Here is a 23,539-nt window from a genome sequence, read left to right as displayed (position 1 = left end):
TTATTGAAACTGTTATTGCTCTGCGAGGTATCCACTGAAAATAGCAAATACAATATAGGTTAGGGATGTCAAACATGCGGCCCCCCCAGCTGTTGCAAAACTACGATTCCCACCATTCCTGGTCAAGTAAAGTTTCTGCTTTCGCCATATTGAATTTAATTTTTGTAACAGCTGGAGGGCCGCATGTTTACCACTTTTTTGGTATAGATCATTCTTTAGAAGATGAACATCATGTTGCCTTTGATAATACGTCCTATTGATGTGTTTTTGTATTATGTGACGTTTATTCTCTCTGCACAATGGCCTGTTTATATACAGCATTCAGTCCTTTGGAAGACCTTGTATTCACACAGTTTTGTAAATTGTGCTTCAGTTTCCCAAATGTATGTCTAGTTTACGTATGTATGAGTATATTGTTTCTCTGGAGGCTGTACAGATTAGGAAGCCAATTCACATCAAAATTATACAGGAAAAGTGAAGTGTGTGATGGGGTCCTCAGGTGTTTACCAGTAATGTTAGTGCAATATTGGCCTAATAATTTGGCTGATGTAAAGAATCGGCATCGGCCAAATTATTAGGCCGATATTGCACTATTGAACACATTACTGGTAAACACCTGAGGACCCCACCACACACTTCACTTTTCCTGTATACTTCTTTTCCCTCTGGTATAAGGGTAGGGGGTTAACCTCGGTTAAAACCAGTTGCAGTAGATCTCGTACCATTCAAAACTTGTCCTGTAGTTCACATCGAAATGACACTGGCTCCCAGTAAACCAGCATGATTTTCTATAGTTTGTTTACTGATCAAAGTGTATTAAAATTGTTTACACAGTACTGTACCTCCTATTCCTAGTTTCCATAGCCATACAATTTTTTTTTTTTTTTACACATCTGAATTACCTTTACCTTACCTTCTACATAGAACTCATCTGTAGATGTGAGTGGCCTAGGCAAGGGCAGAGAAGGCACTTTCAGGAGGAAGGATTATATGGTGTGTATGGTGTGCCTAGTGTGATATGTGATATTCAGCCATTCAATTTATTTATATATGTACTGTACTTAACACTTGGATAAGTTTTCACATTCAGGTTTAGGTACAGTTTTTGAACTGAGAAACAGGATGCGTATTAAAGCAAATGTACCATTGTTTATTCTTATAGAGCTGCGAACACAAGGGAGGGGATATTGTTACCCTGGGGAGCAGTGGGCCTGTGCTCTGGGCCGAGCCAGTCTGCAGGAACTGGGCAGAATTTTTTTTTTTTTTTTTTTTAAAGTGCCACCGGGCTCCTTGCGATCAGCTAATGCAATAAAAAAAGCTCTACCTGATGGTATATTCGCTTTAAGAAAAAAACTTGGGCTTGGCTTTATGAATTTATTTGTGCCTTTTGGATTCAAAAGCTGCAACTAAAAACCTAAATGTGCGAACACATCCAAAGCCATGTTTATTGGATGGATTCTGCAATTAAAAAGCTGCAGAGATATTCATGAGAGCAGCACCTGCCTACACTTCCCTGGTGCGCTCCTGCTTCAGTCCCCTGGTCCCTGCTCAGCCTGCCTGATCAGTGCGTTGTCCGGCCACAGACACTTATTGGCTGAGCAGGTGGTCAGTAAGACCAGGAGAGATGATTAAAGGTACTTTCTCGCAAAATCAGCACAATCCCTGTCCTCAGGTATTACAGTTCAGTTCCATTCTCTTCAATGGAAAACCACACAAAAAGTGAGGACTAGAGCGATGCTGTTTCTGGATGAAAGTAGACATGTTTTTCTAAGTCTGGCTAACCTCTTTAAGGGTACAAACCCACTTGACGTATTTGCTGCGTGAATCAGTCTTAAAAATAAGCAGGCAAAACGCAGGTTGGCTTTATACGATAGTTCTGCGTTAAAATACGCAATTGCGTATTTTTGAAGCATGAAGCTTGTTGTTAGCAAAGCATAAGTTGTTAACAACCTGTGTGAAAAACGCATGTAGCTTCATGCTTCAAAAATACGCAATTGCGTATTTTAACACAGAACAATTGTATAAAGCCAACCTGCGTTTTGCCTGCTTATTTTTAAGACTGATTCACGCAGCAAATACGTCAAGTGGGTTTGTACCCTAAAGGGGTTATCCTGAGAGCAGAAAAGGACCTAAGTGTTCTGCTCTCCTGTGCTGCACTTCATCCCTCTGGATATCTTGGAATGGTAACTTTAGACAAAGGGGGGTGGGGGGGACATGCTGCTGGCGATGTTCAATACCTGCCCAATATTACCAATGCTTTTGAGGACCTTTTCTGCTCTCTGGGCAAACTCTTTAGGCATGCTGTATGTGATATGTTAACCCAGAAACCTATGTACTGCCATATAAAGAACTAAGTACTAAAATCTAGTACATGTTTATAATAGTTCTAAAGGTCCATGCCTATGTAGTATGCGTAAAGGAAGAGCCATGTTAGGCTGTCTATATGTTTTTGTTATATGCTCCATAAGAAGCCTCCTTTGAAGATGATGTTATATTTGGTAGAAAGACTAGCACAGCATGCGGCACTGTTCCTGCCCAAAAAGTGTCAGACAGTTGGGTGGAAAACTATTTTTAAGCCATTGGGGTTTATCAGGCTTCTTTGTTGTTCATTATATGATGGATCTGACAGAGCATTGTTACCTGTGGTGTGTGATTTGTTTTATACACAGAGTTCTGATTTGGCAGTGAGTTATTCTTGTTGTTTAACCTGTATCTAACACACTTGTACTTTGTGTGGTCTATATATGTGTGGTCTGTTGAATCCTATTCCTATTTAATGACTTTCATCTTTATTTTAACCATCATATCTTTCTCCACTGTCATATGAAGTCTGATGCAATGAAAGACAGATCTTCGAAGTCAAGCAGACATGGATCATCTGTATGTAAACACAAGACTTTCTGCATGGCATTATGATATTAAGTAAAGTAACAAAAATAAAGCTGCTCCTGGGACTTCAGGGGTTACTGCAACAATTCAATAGGACTTACTCCTTGTAAGCCATCAATTTCATTTTAGGAAATTACATTATCAGCCATTCCCCAGAAATGTCTACTGTCCAAATTGCTTCCTCTTCAAGCTGTGGAGATTCAGTTAATAGAAATCGCTAAGCTCATGCCATCCTACTATACTACTATCATAATACACATACTATAATACATACATTATACAATACTACATTACTATCATAATACAATGTGTGTGTATACAGACTATATACACCTTCTTTATTGTTAATAGTTGAAATCACCTACGTGCTAATGGGCATTACCTATAGCTGTCTATATCAACAGAATACTTATACTATGTTATAGATATAGTTTTCTTTTTTATTGTAATAAGGGGCAGGTCTTCCTTTTGCATACAGTACTGCTAAAATACATTAAAGGGGTAGTGCGGCGGTAAAGAATTATTCACAGAATAACACACATTACAAAGTTATACAACTTTGTAATATATGTTATGTCTGTGAATGACCCCCTTCCTCGTGTCCCACCATCCCCACCCGTGTACCTGGAAGTGTGGTGCGCTATACATACCTGATCCGTGTCGCGCCCTGTCCGCCATCTTGTGCCACGGCGTCATCTTCGGGCAGCCGGCCGAACATCTTAGACTGTCCCGAGTGCCGGCCGCCCTCTTCAGTGTCATCAGATGCTCAGCCGCGATTGGCTGAGCACAGTTATGCTCAGCCAATCGCGGCTGAGCAGCCGATGACGCGGCAGAGGGCGGCCGGCACTCAGGACGGTTGGAGGGATTCGACCCGACCGTCCGAAGATGCCATCACTGACTGAAGATCAGAGACGAGTCGGCACGTGAAAGGTATGTATAGCGCACCACACTTCCGGGTACACGGGTGGGGGTGGTGGGACACAGGGAAGGGGGCCATTCACAGACATAACATACATTACAAAGTTGTATAACTTTGTAATGTGTGTTATTCTGTGAATTATTCTTTACCGCCACACTAACCCCTTTAAGAAATAGACAAATTTAATTCATACACTACATTTATGCCCATTTTATTCAACTAATACTGATGCTAATACCAAGACAGAAGCAGGCAGTGGAAACCTACTTCGAAGCTTAAGGCCCTATTCCACCAACAGATCTGACGACAGATTATCTGCCAAAGATTTGAAGCCAAACCCAGGAGTGGATTTTAAAAGAGGAGAAATCCAGTCTTTCCTTTATAACCTGTTCTCTGATTATAGTCTGTTCCTGGGTTTGGCTTCAAATCTTTGGCAGATAATCTGTTGTCAGATCTGTTGGTGGAATAGGGCCTTTAGTCTTAAAGCAGACTTGCTAGCAGCATCTTACCCTTATTTCAATCCATCCTTCCAGCATTAAGAAGCCCTTTCAAAGTTTTATGCACATTAGGAAAAAATGCCTGCAGGGGATTTCTCCTGGGCTGCAAAAACCCAGCAGTGTTAAGACCCTTCTCTCCTTATACCCCTTTCCCCACAAGTAAATGCCCACCCATTTTAGATTTACAGGCCAAATGTTGCTGGTCTTTTGCAGTCCAGGAGAACACCCTGTGGGCTTTATCTCCTAAGCTTTTATCTCTATGCTGGTGCTACGGATTGAAATAATAGTTAAATCTCCTGATGCCCCTTTACTTTAATCAACAACAAACTGCTAACAAATCAACTTTAAGAATGCCCTTAAGTTGCCCAATATTTAAGCCAGTTGACAGAGCTAGCTAGGTTGGAGGCTTAAAGGGAATCAGTCAGCTCCTGGGCCCTACCTGAGGTGCTGACAGTGTGCTGTAGCTGGCAGTCCCCAGTGAGCATGGTGCCTTTTTGGTAATTTTCTGTTCAGTGGATTATGTACAATCTTATGTCTCCTACTGTCACAGATCTGTTGTTCATGCCACACTTGTCATGCATCCTCCTCCCTCTTCATGAATAATCAATGCTGCCCGGCCTCCTGCTTGCTCAGCTGTCAGATTGCAGATCAGTCATCTGTAGGCAGGTTATCTCTGAAAGAATCTCTCCTCCCTAATGTGTTGGAGCTGTGGTCTAGAGGTAACTCACCTGTCTAAAGACCTGCCAGCAGTTCATTCATTTCATGGAAATTAAATAGATTTCTTTTTTTCCCCCCTCATTATTGTATCATTTTTAAGGCTATGTTCACACACAGTATTTTTGCTCAGTATTTTGTCAGTATTTTGCAACCAAAACCAGGAGTGGATTGAGAACACAGAAAGGCTATGTTCTCACACTGTTGAAATTGAGCAGATGGCCATCATTTAATGGCAAATATCGGACGTTGTTTTAAAAAAACAGTAATTATTTGCCATTAGATGACAGCCCTCAACTTAATTTCAACAGTGTGTGAACATAGCCTTTCAGTGTTTTCAATCCACTTCTTGTTTTGGTTGCAAAATACTGACCAAAATACTAAGCAAAAATACTGTGTGTGTGAACATAGCCTTAAAAATGATACAATAATGAGGGTAAAAAAAGACATCTATTTAATTTCCATCAGGGGATTCGAACCAGAGAATGAACTGCTGTCAACTGCTATTCAACGGAGCGACAGCAGCAGATCGCTGCTATATCAGGCGCTTGTTGTTCAACATATTCTGTGGAATAGGGCCTTAAAGAGGACCAATCACCTAAATTTAACTGTCCCTGTTGTAAAAGTTCATCTCTACCTAAGTCTATCTCTGAAGATACAGACTGTCTTTGCAGTCTGTATCTTTCTAATTTACCTAATCCATCCTAGCGGCGCAGTAAGGCCGGGCACGGCCATCTTGATTATGTCCCTTGCGTTCCAATGGTGCGTTCCACTGTCGGACCGCAAATGACGTCATCAAGATGGCGCCCGGCTTTATAGCAACGCTACAGAGGACTGGGTAAAGTATAAGATACAGACTGCAAAGGCAGTCTGTATCTTCATAAAGTCTATTCCTGAAGATACAGACTGCAAAGGCAGTCTGTATCTTATACGTTACCCAGTCCTCTGTAGCGGTGCAGTAAAGCCGGGCGCCATCTTGATGACGTCACTTGCGGCCCGACGGTGGAACGCACCATTGGAACGCAAGGGACATAATCAAGATGGTCGCGCCCGGCCTTACTGCGCCGCTAGGATGGATTAGGTAAAATATAAGATAACCAAATCATCAACTATTGATGATTTGGTTATGCAAAGAAAAGCTTTTGAAGACAGTCAAGATTGTAGACTTCAACCAGCGATCTATAGACATGCACACATCTGGAAGTGGGAAAAACAGGGAAAGTGGACTCTCCACATCTTTATTTTCATGCCTGCAGTGCACCATTAAACACATTGTTTAGCATTTCATTGTGTCTGTAAAGGTTTGACATTGTAGTTCTGCCATGGGATATCGGCTATGTGCAGTAAACGTCTGACAGTTTCAGATACTAGAGCCTTTAAATTTGCACTTTAGGGGCCATAGTTGACAAAATGGTTTTCTGTCACTTGCACCAAGCTTTGGTTTTTTTACCATAGCTACTACTGTTTGCAATGATTTCCATGTCTTTACATGAATGATGAGGCCAGGAACTCTGAAGTTTGTACCATTGCACATTATCTGTAGTTACGGACTGTGCATGGAACATTTAAATGTTGAGTAGCGTGATCAACACAGATCAACCATCATTACACTAAAACAAATAGGGTTTTTTTTCAGAACAGCACTAAAGTAATAAATGTTATCAACAGTGATATCAGCTGCATTAATGAGAGAAATAGTGGTGCTACTGGTGATGGCAGGTGTGTCAGGAAGAATTTAACTAGACTATGTAGAAATAGGAGGGTTCTAGTGGTAGTGGTAGTAGTAGTAGTTTTATTTATATAGGGCCAACAGATTCTGCAGCACTTTACAATTCTGGGGGGACATACATAGACAAAAAATAGACATTACAGAGAGATACATATAATTATCCATACTTGAGGAGTGAGGGCCCTGCTCGCATGCATCAGCTTACAGACTATTAGGAGGGAGTGCGAGACAAAATGGCAGAGGGGCAAAGTGCTTCATTGTTTTTATGGTCCGGCCATTTTTTTTAAATAAGGCAGTACAGGTTAGGTGGGTAAAGCAGTCACCAACCAATGCCTGCATGCACAGACCTAAGTGCTTAAATGCTTGGCGTGTGTATGTATGTGTGTGTGTGTGTGTGTGTGTGTGTGTGTTTGTGTATATGTATGTATGTATGTATGTATGTATGTAGGGCTGGGCGGTATACCGCAAAAATACCGATACCGTCACTGGCGTCGGTTAACCGACCTCAACTTTGCCAGGACGGTATCTGCGGTATTTTTCCTCCCCTCACCCGGCGGCCGCTTGCTTTGCTCCCCTCAGGCTTCCTCGCGTCCCTCTTCCTCCGCTGCCTGGCCTGGGTAAAACTATTCTGCTGTCTGCGCCATGTGTGACGCTCGGCTCAGGACACTGTTAACAGTGCTGCTGGGGGTAAGGAAGAAGGCTGGAGATGTGACAGGCTGTTTCCAGGTAGCAGCTCCCCCTCCAGTGTGTGCTCATCGCTGCTGCTGCTGCCGGACGGCTCTGGAAGCTGCACTCACAGCGAGCCGTGGCCCCCCTCTCTCTCACATACAGCGGCTGCAGGGGGTCAGGTATAGGTCAGCACATCCTCCCTCCACCGGGCACCGCACTCTGTCCCGCGCAGGAATCCTCTGGGCCCGTTATCATTTGTCAGTGTTGGAAGCAGCCGCGTGCGACGCTCTGCCCGGGACACTGACAGCAGATATATGTGACAGGGAGGATTCCTGTGCGGGAGAGAGAGAGCGGTGCCCGGGGGAGCAAGGAGGTGCCGACCCCATACCTGACCCCAATTGTATGTGCTAGGGGGGGGGGGAGGGTTCAGGGCAGAACAGCAGGTAAAATAGATAGATTGATATGAGAGAAATTAGATAGATTATAGATAGATAGGAGATAGATGAGAGATAGATAGATATATGAGACATATCTATATCTATCTCCCTATCTATCTATCTATCTATCTATCTATCTATCTATCTATCTATCTCCTATCTATCTATCTCCTATCTATCTCCCTATCTATCTTTTATCTATCCATCTCCTATCTATGTATCTATCTATCTCTATCCCTCCATCTCCTATCTATCTAGTATCTACTATCTGTATATCATCTATCTCCTATCTATATAAAATCTATCTATGTATATTAGATCGATAGATTATATATAGATAGGAGAAAAAGATATGAGAGAGGAGATATATTATAGATAGAAGATATACAGATCGTAGATAGATAGATAGATAGGACTCCTATCGATATACTGTATAATCTATCTATAATAGATAATATCTCCTCTCTCTAATATCTATCTATCTATCGATCGTTGATCGATAGATAGCTATAGCAAACAATATAGGCAGCACTGTGGGTGCCAGCAGACAAATCCTAGACCTTGGATCAAATCAGCTAGTAAAAAATACTCTGCAGCACTCTGATTGTAGTACAAATGTGAAAATGTGGATTTATTCCATAAAATGATGTGCAGCAAACTTCTTAAGTAAACCACAGGGTTTTAACGTCTCCTATGTGCCACTTGAAAATGGCATAGGAGACGCCGAAACGTCGTGTTTCAAATGGGTGTGGTTTTCAAAAGGGGGTGTGTCATAATTATCGCTCAATTTATCGTTACCGCGGCAATATGTACGATAAACCGCGATATTAATTTAGGCCATTATCGCCCAGCCCTATATGTATGTATGTGTGTGTGTGTGTGGTGTTGGAGTTGGTTGAGGGTAGCAGTGTACTCGGTAACAGAGCACTTTTGCCAGAAAAGAAATAAGCAGTGTCTGTATATGAATGACTTGCATTATATACCGATCATAGGAAACCTCCTGTGACATGTATCAGATGTAAAATGTGTTTTTCTATCTAGTTGAATGGCATACTATGCTTGGTAAGTTCACTTAACCTTGTGTCTGTAGGAGATGAGGAAAAAAAAAGTCTGATTTTCCTTCTCTTTTGTAGCCCCTCCTGTGACTGAAAGGCTGGCTCAAAATCGTCCACATATGATTCTAGCTTCATAGTCCTCACTTAAGGAATATCTGAGTCTATATACTCCATATATAGTATATTGCATTTCTTCAGAAAAAAACTCATGTTTTTGAGACAGTTGAACTAGATGTAGCTGAGAAGAAGCCTTGGAGGGGGAGGCATCCACTTCCATTAAATCCATAATAGGAGCATTTTTCCTGACTCATGAGGCTGATCATGTGCAGCTTTGTGCCAGTGCTTACTCATATCCATTTGCTTCTGGTGGATGACGGATAACAGGGTGTGTCCTGTTTCGGGTTTCCTGTTCTCTCAGTTGTAGTTCTCTGCCAGTATTGTTAATTGGACAGATGCAGCTGACATAGTGTAGAAAGAACACTAAGAGTACAAACACACACAGCAGATACGCAGCAGATTTGATGCTGTGTTCAGTTATTTAGATCTAATCTGCTGCGTATCGCAGCAGTAAATACGCAGCGTATATGGCGTGTGTGTTTGTACCCTAATGGTGCGTTTACACAGAGAGATTTATCTGACCAATTTTGGAAGCCAAAGCCAGGAATGGATTTAAAAAGAGGAGAAATCTCAGTCTTTCCTTTATGGCCTGCTCTCTGTTTATAGTCTGTTCCTGGTTTTGGCTTCAAAAATCTGTCAGATAAATCTGTCTGTGTAAACGCACCATTAGCTTGTGTTCTCTGTAAACTGTTTGGTTAGTTATGTGTGGCAAGTTTATAGGATAAAAACTGTGACAAGAAGCAAACTTCCATCTCTGCTGTAGACCTATCTCCTTTAACATGTAATACACCCAATGCACTGTATCCATAATATTGTGTGAATAAAAAATACACCACAATTTCAGTGTTACATGTTACACTATGTTAAATCTCCTCTTTCAGTAAATAGATCTGCCATACATTGTCTTATCCCCTCATTTCCACATAGTGTGTACATCCGGAAAGCTCCTTCATAGCCTCACATTGCCTGACCGGGGCAAAAAAGGGTCTGTTTGACCTCCATCCAGCTTGTCAATGTCATATCTCAAAGAATAAAAATACAATTATATACTAAGGGTGCATTTACACAGAAAAATGTATCTGACAGATTTTGGAAGCCAAAGCCAGGAATGGATTTAAAAAGAGGCTAGATCCCTTTCCTTTATGACCTGATCCCTGTTTATAGTCTACTCCTGGTTTTGGCTTCAAAGATCTGTCAGATAAATCTGTCTGCACCATTAGTTGGTTTTGATATTACATCTCTGCATCAAACTGGAACCCATAAAAATGCATCTGTTAATAGTATACTAAGTTAGCCCATGGTTGTTAAGGTTCACTATGAGGCATATGTCACAGCCTGTAAAAAGCTCCTGACGTATGTGCAACACGTAACTTGAATCCACCCTTAAGGCCCTATTACACCAAAAGATGTCTGACAGATTATTTGACAGATTTTTTCAGCCAAAGCCAGGAATGGATTTGAAAAGAGGAGAAATCTCAGTGTTATCTTTATGACCTGTTCTCTGTTTATAGTCTGTTCCTGACTTTGGCTGAAAAAATCTGTCAGATAATCTGTCAAACATCTTTTGGTGTAATAGGGCCCTTACTCTGTTGCTGTGCTTTTGTTTTTTTATGACTTACTTTCTTATTTTTTTCAGTATGATTTGCCAAAGGATTCATCCAGGAGAAGTGTACTGTCTGTATGTAACAAGATTGCACACTGCACCGTGTGACACTAAACAGTTTTACCCTTTTTTTGCTAACTGCCTGTGTAATATTTATGGTTTTTCATTAGGCATACACGTGTTTTTTTGGTACATACCTTGAAGTATACTCTAGATTGTTGCATGTAACTTCCTATAGGTTGAACTTACCACTAGTCAGTGGGTATACTGTGCTAGGGTATGTTCACACTGAGTAAAACAGCCGGAATTCCGCAGCGGAACTTTCTGCCACAGAATCCCGCTAGTCTGTGTCCCATAGCCCATCTATGGGAGAGCACGCGCTCCTCCGCTCAAAGAAGTGGCATGTCACATCTTTGAGCGGAGAGCAACAGGAACGGGGGAGCGCTCTTTCATAGACTGGCTATGACACATTGAGAAAGGCATTGAGAAAACATACCCTTATAGAGGAATATGTGTTGCTGAATCAATTGACAGACTTTCCAGTCTAAAATCTCCTGTATCCGCTAAACTTTATTCAATCTGTATTGGTAATGCCCGAAAAAAAAGTAAAGCATCACACCTTATAGTTGCATGTTGGTCAACCCCCCCCTTCCTCATTTTAGGCTATGTTTACATCAGAAATTCTGTTCTGAGCTTTCGTCACAGTTGTCTTTCCGTACTGGCCAATGACCACAAATGGAGCCCAAGTGGCCCCATTGACTTTTATTGGGTCCATCAGGTTTTCTACTTGTGTCGGTTATTATTCAGTGAAATGGCTGAAAAATTATGCCCTGTTATGGTGGCTCTGAGCAGACACAGTGTGTGCCTCTAACAGTGTGAACCTAGCCCTGTGCGTGATTTAATTTTTGAGTGAGTCCTTTCAGTGACCACTTTGTTTTCTCTTCTTTGTGTCTTTGTTGTTGTCTTGAGTTAGAAACTACTTTTTTTTTTTTTTTACAGAGCCATACCTACAACTCTTATGGAAGCAAGAATAAATTCTCTGTAACCAGTAAAGACTTACTGGTTAGTACAGAACCATATGCATAGTCCTTGTCAGTAAACAGCATAGATGCATCTAATGGTGACCATTTTGGACCATTCTTTATGCCAAAATGAACAGAATGTTTTTTTGGTTGGAAAAGGAAAGTCTAGAACATTTTTGTGGCATAACTGGCATACTAGGACTGTCACAGATTTCGTGTGAGAATTAAAATGTAGTCTACCAAGAATTGGTGTTAGTAAAAAAGTGACGTACATGTTGTTTAAGAGATTTGCTGTCACTTCTTACTGTCTTGTGTTTATTCTGTTGTCTTGTAGTTTATTCTGTCCAGTTCTAGGGTCCATTCCCATGCACAGGATCTGCAGCAGATTTGATGTAGCAGATTTTATGCTGTAGATCAGTTTAACTAAATGATGGAACTCTACTTTAACCCTTTGAGGACCAGGCCCAAAATGACCCAGTGGACTGCGCAAATTTTGATCTTTGCACTTTAGTTTTTCCCTCCTCCCCTTTTAAGAGCTCCAGCACTTTCAGTTTTCTATCTACAGGGCCATGTAATGGCTTGTTTGTTACAGGAATAGTTGTACTTTGTAATGGCGTCTTTAATTCTACCAGAACATGTATGACGGAATCCCAAATATATTATTTATGAAGATAAATAGGTGAAATAGTAAAAAGAATGCAATATGGTAACGTTTGGGGGGTTCCTGTGTCTACGTAATGCACTATATGGTAAAAGTGACATGATACTATCACTCTATAGGTCAGTCCGAACACAACCATATGCAGGTTTATACAGATTCTGTTTTTTTTTTTTTTTTTTTTTTTATGAAACCCTTTTTTTTTTTTTTGACAATTAATTGTTAATAAAGTGGGCCTATTGTGACGCTTATAACGGTTTTATTTTTTCACCTACGTGGCTGTATGGGGTGTGATTTTTTTTTTCCGCCATGATCTCTAGTTTTTATTAATATCATATTTGTGATGATCGAACGTTTTGATTACTTTTTATCCTTTTTTTCCATATATAATGTAACATAAAATCGGTAATCCGCGCGCTTTTTCCCCTCTTTTCGTCTACGCCGCTCACAGTTCGCAATGACGCTTGTTATATTTTAATAGATCGGACAATTACATACGCTACGGTATATTATATGTTTATTTATTTTTATATGTTTTATTTATATAATGGGAAAGGGGGGTGATTTAAACTTTTATTGGGGGAGGGGCTTTGGGGTAGTGTAATAGTGATTTTAACTTTTTTTTTTTTATACATTTTAAGTCCCTTTGGGGGACTTGTACATACATGACTTTCATTTTCTACACTGATCATTGCTATGCCATAGGCATAGCATTGATCTGTGTTATCGGCGCTCTGCCCATTGAGCCTGCCTGTGCATTTTTTTAATGATCGGGACCCCCGCAGTCACACTACGGGGGTCCCGATCGTTAAGTGACAGGGGACTCCCCCTGTCACTTACACTTAAACACCGCCGCGCTGCGCTCTGGTGCACGCTTCATAGCTCAGGATGTACCGGTACACCCAGGGTCGTCTGGGCACAGACTTCCAGGACGTACCGTTACGTCCTACGTCATCTAGGGGTTAAAGTGTACCTGTCGTTTGATTTTTTTTTTTTTTTGAAGAAAAAGATTTTAAGAAACTTTGTAATTGGGATTATTAGCTGAAAAATGCATTTTTAGCATGAAAAAGCAGTTTGAAGCTCTCCCCCCTGTCTTCATTGTTCTCTATGGAGAGGAGGGGTGGAGGGAGATGAGGGAGGCACCACAACAGGACAAAAAAGTTTTAATTTACCGCTACGTTACCGGGCTATCTTCTCTCAAGTCACCACTGACCTCTGACCTCTGAATAGAGGCTTTCACACAGGTCCCGCTGTGTAATTCTTTGTTCTCTGCTGCCAACTAATCTCCCTCCTTCCTCCTCCCCCATCCCCTCTCCATAGAACAGACAGGGGCACGTCTGATGCAACAAGACATAATTTCCTGATAATGAGCAGTGAATGGAAGAGAGGAAGAAGGGGGGGGGGGGGGGCTGGGAAAAGTCTTTTTAAATGCAGATAATGGCATATTTGACTAATCAACTTTAAATTTGGACATCAAATCTTCTGCAGTTACTGTATGTGTTAATGGACCTCTAGACAGGATCAGTAGCCTTTCAAAAGATTTTGTACTAGAAAATTTTGCATTTGCTTGTGCCTTTACACTCCCATTGAAATAAAAGACACAAACCTAATTGACCCCATTAAAGTCAATGAGGTTTGTTGTACTCTGAACCTTTGACGCCCTCTTGTACTCTTGTCTTGTACTGGAGGTTTGCACAGATTTATCACCTGTTCCCCAGCTTTTTAATGGTAATCTAACAGCAGGTTAGAACCTCTCTAACCTTCATCCTCAGCGTAGTTTTCATCAAAGCTTCAGTTTGGTTCGGGGTGGGACTGTAGCCCTCAGTGCACTGATCCGCCCCTCCCACATCTCCTTGTGAATATTGATCTGTTGCTCTGCAGTGATGAGTGTAGTAGTGACATCACTGCAGAATGCCACTTTAATATTTATCAGAAAGCAGCAGACCGATGGATTGGTTCACTGAGGGCTATAGACAACCCTCGGTGCATCAAACCACCTAATTTACACATTAATTAAACTTTAGATTTAGCGAAAACTGCTCTAAGGATGCATGTAACAACAGGTTAGATTCTTTTAATCTTCAATTAGTTACTCTAGATATTAGGGTCCATTTACACAGAAAGATTATCTGCCAAAGATTTGAAGCCAAAGCCAGAAACAGACTATAAACAGAGATCAGGTCATAAAGGAAAGCCTGAGATTTCTCCCCTTTTCAAATCAATTCCTGGCTTTGGCTTCACATGTTTGGCAGATAATCTGTCAGATAATCTTTGTGTAAATGGACCCTTAGGTATTCCCATGTGTACATTTATTGCTTATGGCATGCCATAAACCTCCTGGACATGTGCCTGTCTTGAGATTGAGGGCTACACCTTTTTAGTAACTTCAGGGTAACATAAACAGTGTAACTTCAAGTGCTTCACTGTTAAAGTGGTTGTCCTGCTACTACTGCCTGTTCATATAAAACAATAAACGTGTTATCCTTACCTCCGTGCACTTCCTCTGCGTTCTCCTCTGGTGTTGCCGGTGTCCCTCACTCACTGCAGAGCCTCGACTTTGGAGACACGCTCGTCTTGGGAATGACCACCTATTCAGCCACTCACTGAGACAGGACAGTCCTGCGGCCAGTGATTGGCTGATTGGGCTGTAGCTCCTGAGAAGAGTTTGTCTTGGAAGTGGAGGTTCTGCAGTCAGCGGGGGACACCGACAACACCAGAGGAGGACACAGAGTGCGGACAGGTAAGTATATTAAAAAAGCCGACTGTTGGAGAACCTCTTTAAAGGTAATTCAGAAATAGAAAAAGCACAGCTGCTTTCTTGCAAAAACAACACTACACCTGCCCACAGGTTGTGTGTGGTATTACAATTCATTTCTATTCACTTTGATGACGTGGCTCTCTTAGAATGAATGGAGCCGTGTAATACAGGGGAGGGAATTCCCTCCCACTGGGGGCGGGCCGGCCGACCTCCAGTGCTACAGACTGGCCGGTACCACTGGATCGAACGGCGCCGTGCACTGGAACTGGGCGGCGGTCCGAAAAACGGACCGCGGCATCGGCTTCCCTTTGCCGGCGCCAATCGATCCGTGGGTTCAGGTTAAAGAGGATGTACCGGGTGGAACATCCTCTTTAACTAGGATTATTTACCAGGATCATATTTAAAGTTGCTTCCTATTGGACACATCGGAGCAACCAAAAACACATTGGGGGAAATTTATCAGACATGGTGTAAAGTGAAACTGCCTCAGTTGCCCCTAGCAACCAACCAGATTCCACTGGTTTTCCAAAGAGTCTGGGAGGAATGAAAAGTAGAATCCGATTGGTTGCTAGGGGCAACTGAGCCAGTTTCACTTTACACCATGTTTGATAAATCTCCCCCATTGGTTGTAAAGATGTATACAGCATGTTTCAAAGAAAAATGAGTTACAATAGTCTGGAATTATGATGGTAGTATAATTCTTAGAATTATTTATCTCCAGAAAGAGGGAAATAGTTTGTCATGTGAACATGTCGCTTATTTTAATGGCAGATGTATTTTAGTATGGAGATGTTGTATGTTGCATCCACTTGAAGGTCATTTTACGTAGCCCGGTTAGTGGATCCGGCAGGCACGTACAGCTGGGATTGTAAAAGTACTGCATTTACTTTTTCTTATGTCCGGTCTATAGTGGTATAGTTTTTAATATGTGTTTTCTGCCTCTTACAGACTGGACTTAATCACGATCAGAGAAACTATAGCAGCCTTAAATATAGCAAACCCATCTCCACCTACCAAACTCGGGTCCGTTCTGTTTGCTTCCTGAACTGGTCTTGTGTGCTATAACCATTAAGGTGCACTTTGGAGTTAACATCAGAGTTGAATTGCTGGCATGTTAGATTAAGCAATGAAATGTAAGCATATAGATGCAACATACTGTCGCCATACAAGGCCTGCACATGTAAATACAGATGTTCACACAGGAGGAAGCTTTTACAGCCAGATGACTCGAAACAGGAAATGCTGTGATTGCTTCTCCTTGAAGTGGGCTGGTTCTTTTAACTGACTCTTGCGAAACATGTTTGTTCCAGTGATAGCATGCATCAGATAAAAGTAGCTACTAGCAAACTACTTTGTTGTTTTGCCTGTCAATAATTTCTTTAGGCTATGGTGGTAATACACAAATAACTAACATCTACTTAACTACGTGTTTCACATACAAAAGTCACAAATGTATGTCTGGAGTGTAAAAAGGTTTGGCATGCCATGTTGTTTTTTGTGTTAATTTTTAAATATGTCATTTAAATATTTTTTCCCACATAGTCCTCTTCAATGTACAGTGACCCCCTTGCCACTTCCAGGAGTTCCAGGGTTAGTATTTTGCTGGTTATAAATTACAAGAATAGTCATTGCAGATTAACCTCTTTCCTCTTAAAGGGAACCACTCATGTCCTAATCTGTCTGCATCGGGTAGGGCTGGGTGGTTATAGCCTAAAACAACAACATGATTAAAGGAGAAGTCAGGCGAAAATGTATTAAAAAGTATTGTATTGCCCCCCAAAAGTTATACAAATTACCAATATACACTTATTACAGGAAATGCTTATAAAGTGCTTTTTTCCCTGCACTTACTACTGCATCAAGGCTTCACTTCCTGGATAACGTGGTGATGTCACTTCCTGGATAACGTGGTGATGTCACTTCCTGAATAACATGGTGATGTCACGACCCGACTCCCAGAGCTGTGCGGGCTGTGGCTGCTGAAGAGAATCATCCTCTCTGGGAGTCAGGTTGTGACAACACCATTTTATCCAGGAAGTGAAGCCTTGATGCAGTAGTAAGTGCAGGGAAAAAAGCACTTTATAATCATTTCCCATAATAAGTGTATATTGGTAATTTGTATAACTTTTGGGGGGCAATACAATACTTTAATAAAAAATTTTGCCTGACTTCTCCTTTAATTGAAATGTAACCTTGATTAAGATTATTGAACAATTATTATGCCACACCCATTATATCACATTTATATACAGATGTGCTTTATGAGATCTTTTGTTTCATGTATACAGATCCTATGCAAACCTATGTGTCCCAGGTTTACAGACTCTGTCCCTGTCCTTTCATGTTTTAAGTTATCAAGAACATGTAGCAAGGGACTGAAGTAAGGGCCCTATTCCACCGGATGACTATCATTCGCATAATCATTAACGATCTCAAACGACCACTATTGCGAAAGACCTGAAAACGTTCACTCATTTCCATGGAACCATAATTGTTACTTATGATCGTATTTGCGATAGTTTTTTCTTCGCTATTGCGTTTGTATCTACTGCGAAAGATGTCTTAATCAATGCGAACGATTTGCGAACGAGCAACGATAAAAATAGGTCCAGGTCTTATGGCCCTATTTCACGGGTCGTCTAGAGGAGCAAACGAGCGCTCTCAGTGCTTGTTTGCTCCTCGTTCCCCGCTCGCTGCCGCCGCTATTCAACGATTTCTCGTTCGGTCATTAATCGTTAACTGCATTTCAACAGAACGATTATCGTTTAGATTCGAACGATTTAACAATAATCTGAACGATAATCGTCCCGTTGAATAGGGCCCTAACAGGATCAGACTACACAGGCCTGCAAAAGTATGCGAGGCCTAACCCCTGACCCTCCAATCAAACACTACAACCCCAACCCCCTGGAGACCCTTCTAAAGCCCCAACTCCCCTGCTATTTCCACTGTGTTGTACAGAGGTAACAATTACCACTTATTTGCTGTGAAGATTCACAGATTAAATACAGCACAGGTATAATATATCACACAAGAGCAACACATACAATATTTTACACTGCAGCACACACTACACACCACACATACATACAATATTTAATACATCACACACACACACTATATCACACTGCAGCAAACACTACAGATCATACATACATACATACCACATATCACACAGCATCAGCATTACAATACACATCAGATATGCATAAAATATATCACACAGCAGCACACACATCACACATACGTACAATATATCACACAGGAGTGCACACAAACTGCACATCACAAAATACATACATGTATACACACAATAAGAAACGGGGGGCAGAGGCTGGGTAAAACACCAGGGGAGGGGTTACTAGCCGTGTAAGATATTGAGGGGTTGTTCACAGGCTTGGGTAGGAGGCAGGGGGTTCAGTGGTCTAGATACTTGGGGTGAGCAGGCTGGGTAAGATGGCACATACTGGATGGCTCAAATATTTGGAAAGTGGAGCACTGAGGACAGCATGTGGAAGACCGTACGTTGAGATAGAGGGGGAGGACAAGGGCACTCGCCACTCGGGCACTGCTTTCATGTGCTTTATGCTGCAATTCATCTTTCCAAACCCTGCCCACATACATATCCCCTTCAGTAGCTGCCTGTACTGTCCCTGCTGCTTTGTTACATGCCATCTGCACGGTATGTCAGAGTGACATCCCCTGTAGAGGCCTGGGCATTTCAAAGAGCCTTTCTCCAAAAGGAAAAACCTTCTCCTTTTGGCTGGGACACCTTGTGGAGAGCAGGGAATTCCGACATTGAGGGGATTTCCTGCCCAGCAGGTGTCGCAGCCCAGGGAGTGTGTTCAACTGGCCTCATGGTAAAAGCGTGAAAAAACAAACAAACAAAAAATGACCTGCGGGAGATCAGGTCGGTTAACCAAGGCCATTTTTCTTCACAATTTATCGCAGAGCTCTAGACTTGGGGCATTATTTGCAAAATATTACTCTTTAATCCCTGCTTCTGGTAATTAGGCATGGGGCAGAGCCGCAGTGGCATTTAGATATGCTGCCTCCACCCTCTTCCTAGCCATTCACACATGATTGGCACCCTGAGTTCTGGGAACTCAAAGAAGATGTCTGGCCAAATAAAAAACAAAAGCAGAACGGACAGGGATTGGGGAAAACATTTTAAACAACCTATACTTACCGAACCCCATGCCTTTGCAGTGCTGCACCCCTTCTGGGATTCTCCATCTCTACCCTACCCCCCCCCCCCCCCCCCCACACACACACACACACACACACACACACACTCCACCCCATCCCTCCCGCTAGGTCATGTCTCAGCTGATGGATGCCCCACTCAGCCAGTGAGTGACTGGGGCAGGACACCGCTTCAGTCACTGACTGGCTGAGCAGACTGTCTTCCACCCTTTCTCTGTGGCTTCTCTGTGACGAAGTAAGAAATGAAGAGAAGATGACATCTGGTGGGGTCCCAAGAGCTCTGTGTTGTGGTGCTGCAAGGACACGAGGACTGGTAAGAATAGATTTGTTTATTATGTTCCGCCCCACCCCCTACTGGCCCTGTAATTATGAATTTGGTTGGAATTCTCCTTAATGCCAATCAAGCCTGGTACACACCACCATGGACATGACTGGCTCCTTTTTAACTTCCAGAGAAGCTTAAGTAAACCACTGAATGAGGCCTAAACATGGTCACTGCCAGTCCGTGCACAGATGCATCAGCCTTCATTTTGTTAGGGTTTTGATGTATCCTTGCCTTTTACAGCAAAATCGTGGTGTGACTGCAACCTTAGTCTATAATTTTCCTTTGAATCCACTTCTGGCTTCAAAGGAAAAATGAATTGAAATACTGCAACATTTTTTATTTTTTTTTTAAATGCTGCGTATAATTTACAGTAACCAGACTACATTTCCTAGAATGCACATGACTTAAATGTTTATCTAAGCAGCCAGGCACACTATATGCCGTTTCCATGTTAAGGTTTTGGGGTATTAGTGTCATATAGTGACAGATATCACTATAAATAACTTCCCAGGTAGTCAGACTCTTAATAAAAAAAAAAAAAATGTTTTATTCACAGACTTCACCAAAGCTAAGCACTAGTTTGACTCGAAGCGCCAGCTCGGTTCGTATTTGCCATCTGCTTCATGCGCTGTTGTGAAATGCAAAGAAACTGGCTTATTTGCAGGAAAAGGCATACTTTGGCTTCTAGGGATTGGAGTTCACACTGCAGTTTTTTGTCATGCTACTTTATTGTAATCTTTATGTGCCATTACCTTAAACTAAATTCTTAACAGGTTTTCCAGGCAAACTAAACTTTTGGGATATTCCTCCCTGAGCAATAAATACCAAGAATTGACCACATACTTACCTCCCCTGCTTTTCTGCTGCTGTCAAATCTTCACTACTGTCCTTTTCCTTCTCTGTCCAGTCATTCAGTCCCGCTCAGCCAATCACTGGACTGAGAAGGTGTAAGAAAAGGACCGCAGCTGAGATCACAAGATTTAACCATGGCAGCAGCAGGGGAGGTAAGTTTTCTAGTCCAGCATTTTAATTTTTACAGGCAAAGAGTTAGATTTAGTATTAGATTTGACTGGAAAACCTATTAAACAATTATCAGGTAAAGTAGTTTCTAGACAGCTGTTTGTCATTGAAAGCATGTCTTGGAGATGGCTTTGGACAATGCTTAGCCACTTGCATACTGCTGAAGATTAAATGAGTGCTTCTGAGTTTGCAGTCCTATTGCTATGGGGAATAGCCTTTGGATGACAAGTCTAGTATGTAAAGATCACATGTAAAGTTAATAGTGGACCTCTGCCTCCTATATTTTCTTTTAGACATCACTCTATGATGGTGGTTTTACTAGCTCGTACACACCCAGAACTGTAAGTCTCAACTTTCTTGTAGCTTGTATTCTTCTTGAGGGTCTTGAAGTCAGGCAGTATTCAACTATTGATTTTCTTTTGTACTAACCCTGTCACCAGCCATCTGAGTACAGCTACAATTCCTCCAGAGCCAGCTCTACAAGAAGCAGTCCCGTGGTGAGAACTCCTGCTGCATGGGTGTGCACAGCCCCAGTCATAAATAACCTTAAGGGGGTCTTTCTCTATTGCACTCATGTTATCTGACATTAAAACTATCTGTACCAACTATATATGGGTCATAGAGTAACACTGTATGGCTGCAACCTACAGCTTGTCACGTTTCAGTGCTTGTAAATAGTAAACAACCAGTGACATCTTTTTGGTCTGTGTGTTTAATAACATTTGGGACATATTAGTTTATGAGTAACATGTGTTGATGTGCTGCATTTCATCATGTTCCCTAGTGTACAGATGATGAGGGGTCTGTGTCCTCCTATAGTGCTGGACGAGGACGAAGAGATAGTGTGGTGAGATCAGTTGCATGCACATGTTTTTTGCATCATTTTAATAACTGAGAACTGTATTTATTTTTACTGCAACTGTTGAGGTTGTATCCTTCTTAGGCTATTTAACGTTCTGCAGTGCTGTATTCTATTATTGATTATACCAGTTTTCAATACTTTATTGTCATACATTTTTTTTTTGTGATTAATGCCTAATACCTAATGTGCCACTTATGAGTATACATTTTACTCTATTCTGTCAGAACAAGCAGTTGAACAAATGTGTCAGTTTATTGTCGCCATTAACTTCTAATTCCTCTTTCTGCTGAACTGCTACTGATCTGCCCCAACCCTCCCATATTTCTTCACTTTAGTTGCACTGTTAGGTGTACTTTTGGTTTTCCCTCCTCATTGGGATACTGTGGCACTGTAAATTGCTCTAGGTGCTGCAGAACCTCATTATATCCTCCCATCTACTCCAAAATGTGGCCAGGTTATTTGACATATTAGGCTTCTCCTTCCATTTTGAACCTGTCATTGCATTTGTGCTGCCTGTACCATGAGTCATTGGGATGGTCCATGGTGGTACCCATAGAGGGAGAAATCTATCAGTCAAAGCTGGTGGCGTGGAGGGATGCTGCTGGAGACCATCTCAGTTACTCTTTGTTTAGGCAGCATGAAAGTAATGATAGGTTTCCTTTAAAGGGAAACTTATATCAGGTTAGAAGAATCTAATCTGCTGTTATGTTTCCATAGCACACAGGATGCTAAAAATAAAGGTCATTTTCTTACTCATGTTCAACATAATATAATTTAGGCATTTTGGGGCACTGGAGGTGGGATTAGCATCCTTAATGCACCAGTCTGTCCTACCCACTAGCACTTTCTCTTAAATATTTATCTGGCGCTCTACAGTGATGGGCGCTTGAGTGGCATCCTTGCAGAGCTCCACCTCAATATTCATGAGTAGGCACTGTGTTGGTGGAGTAGATTGGTAACCCCACCCCCAGTGGACCAAACTGCCTAATTTACATATTAGTAAAATGAAAGATTTGCTGACAACTGCCCAAAGGATGACGGTAAGGAAATTACCCTCATCCTCAGTGTGCAGTGTGCTATGGGAACATAACAGCGGGTTAGAGTCTCCCTTTAAGAGGAGCTTTCTTTGGTGCCTATTACAAGGTATGCTGTACCAATGGCAGCACATCCATATCTCCTCTCATATTGCTGTAATTGACAGGCACACGTCAGCTGTCATTTTATTATTGGTCTTGAGTGGCTTAGTAAGCTTTTATTTTTTCCGCCGTGTCTCCCAAGTTATCAGACTTTTCAGACCAGAGTGAATCTGCAGCGGATTATTTTAGTCGCTCCAATCGTAGGGGAAGTATTGTGTCTGATGATATCAGCCTCCCTGATCTCAATAATGTGAGTTGTAATGCATGTTCAGACACTGCCTTGTGCATTGAGATGGTGTTTCCCCCTTCACGCCCTAACCTGTTGTGGCATGGAAGTTTGGTGAAACATATGCTTTGTCCCAGATTTAGCAGTGTGTTTGTGCAATGGAAACAGGTGTAAACTGCCAACAGCAGCTCAGCTTTTATTTTACCAGAGCTGAAAACAAATGTGATTGGTTGCTTATGTGCAGTTTACACCAGTTTACACACATTGGGGAGCTTTATCAAAGTGTGTAAAACTGGTATAAACTGCCCACAGCAACCAATCACCGTTCAGCTTTCAGCTTTGGTAAAGTGAAAGAGGAGCTATGTTTGGTTGCTATTGGCTGTTTACACCCATGTATATTTTACACACTTTGATAACTCTCCTTTGGGTGTTTTTTGGCAAGGAAAATGATAATTCCTATTATTGTTATTATTATGTGGTGCCGAACATGTGGAAAGGACTAACAGGAGTTTAATGTATCACTTTGTTTGATGGAGGCTTGTGCTTTTATCCTTACATCTGTAAATGTATGAATTACACTATCCAGGATGTCAAGGCTAGATGATTGGACTGATACACAATTGTACAGCTTTGTGTGCTATTAAACAGTGTTCCAGCATTGCATTTGAGTGGACTAATCCTTACCAATAACTTGAGA

At 41.7% G+C, this 23,539-nt stretch overlaps 1 protein-coding gene across 27 annotated transcripts in view; it reads left to right on the top strand.

Moving 5' to 3' along the window:
- LRRFIP2 (LRR binding FLII interacting protein 2) overlaps positions 1-23,539 on the top strand; it is a 104,854-nt gene that overhangs the window by 45,287 nt on the left and 36,028 nt on the right. For 10 of the 27 annotated variants that reach the window (XM_069958506.1, XM_069958505.1, XM_069958480.1 and 7 more), the window contains 11 exons: positions 925-993; positions 2,830-2,880; positions 10,663-10,704; positions 11,629-11,691; positions 16,016-16,090; positions 16,610-16,657; positions 20,155-20,199; positions 20,912-20,959; positions 21,059-21,115; positions 21,403-21,465; positions 22,759-22,866. The exons of 6 other annotated variants lie outside the window; for them this stretch is intronic. In XM_069958506.1, the coding sequence (XP_069814607.1) occupies positions 925-993; positions 2,830-2,880; positions 10,663-10,704; positions 11,629-11,691; positions 16,016-16,090; positions 16,610-16,657; positions 20,155-20,199; positions 20,912-20,959; positions 21,059-21,115; positions 21,403-21,465; positions 22,759-22,866 (669 nt within the window). The remainder of the gene's footprint in view (positions 1-924; positions 994-2,829; positions 2,881-10,662; positions 10,705-11,628; positions 11,692-16,015; positions 16,091-16,609; positions 16,658-20,154; positions 20,200-20,911; positions 20,960-21,058; positions 21,116-21,402; positions 21,466-22,758; positions 22,867-23,539) is intronic. 11 more of the 27 variants (XM_069958503.1, XM_069958492.1, XM_069958487.1 and 8 more) reach the window with 8 other exon arrangements.

This window comes from Dendropsophus ebraccatus, chromosome 2 (genome assembly GCF_027789765.1).
Source record: "Dendropsophus ebraccatus isolate aDenEbr1 chromosome 2, aDenEbr1.pat, whole genome shotgun sequence".
Lineage (NCBI taxonomy): Eukaryota > Metazoa > Chordata > Amphibia > Anura > Hylidae > Dendropsophus > Dendropsophus ebraccatus.
This window is presented reverse-complemented; position numbering and strand designations above follow the sequence as displayed.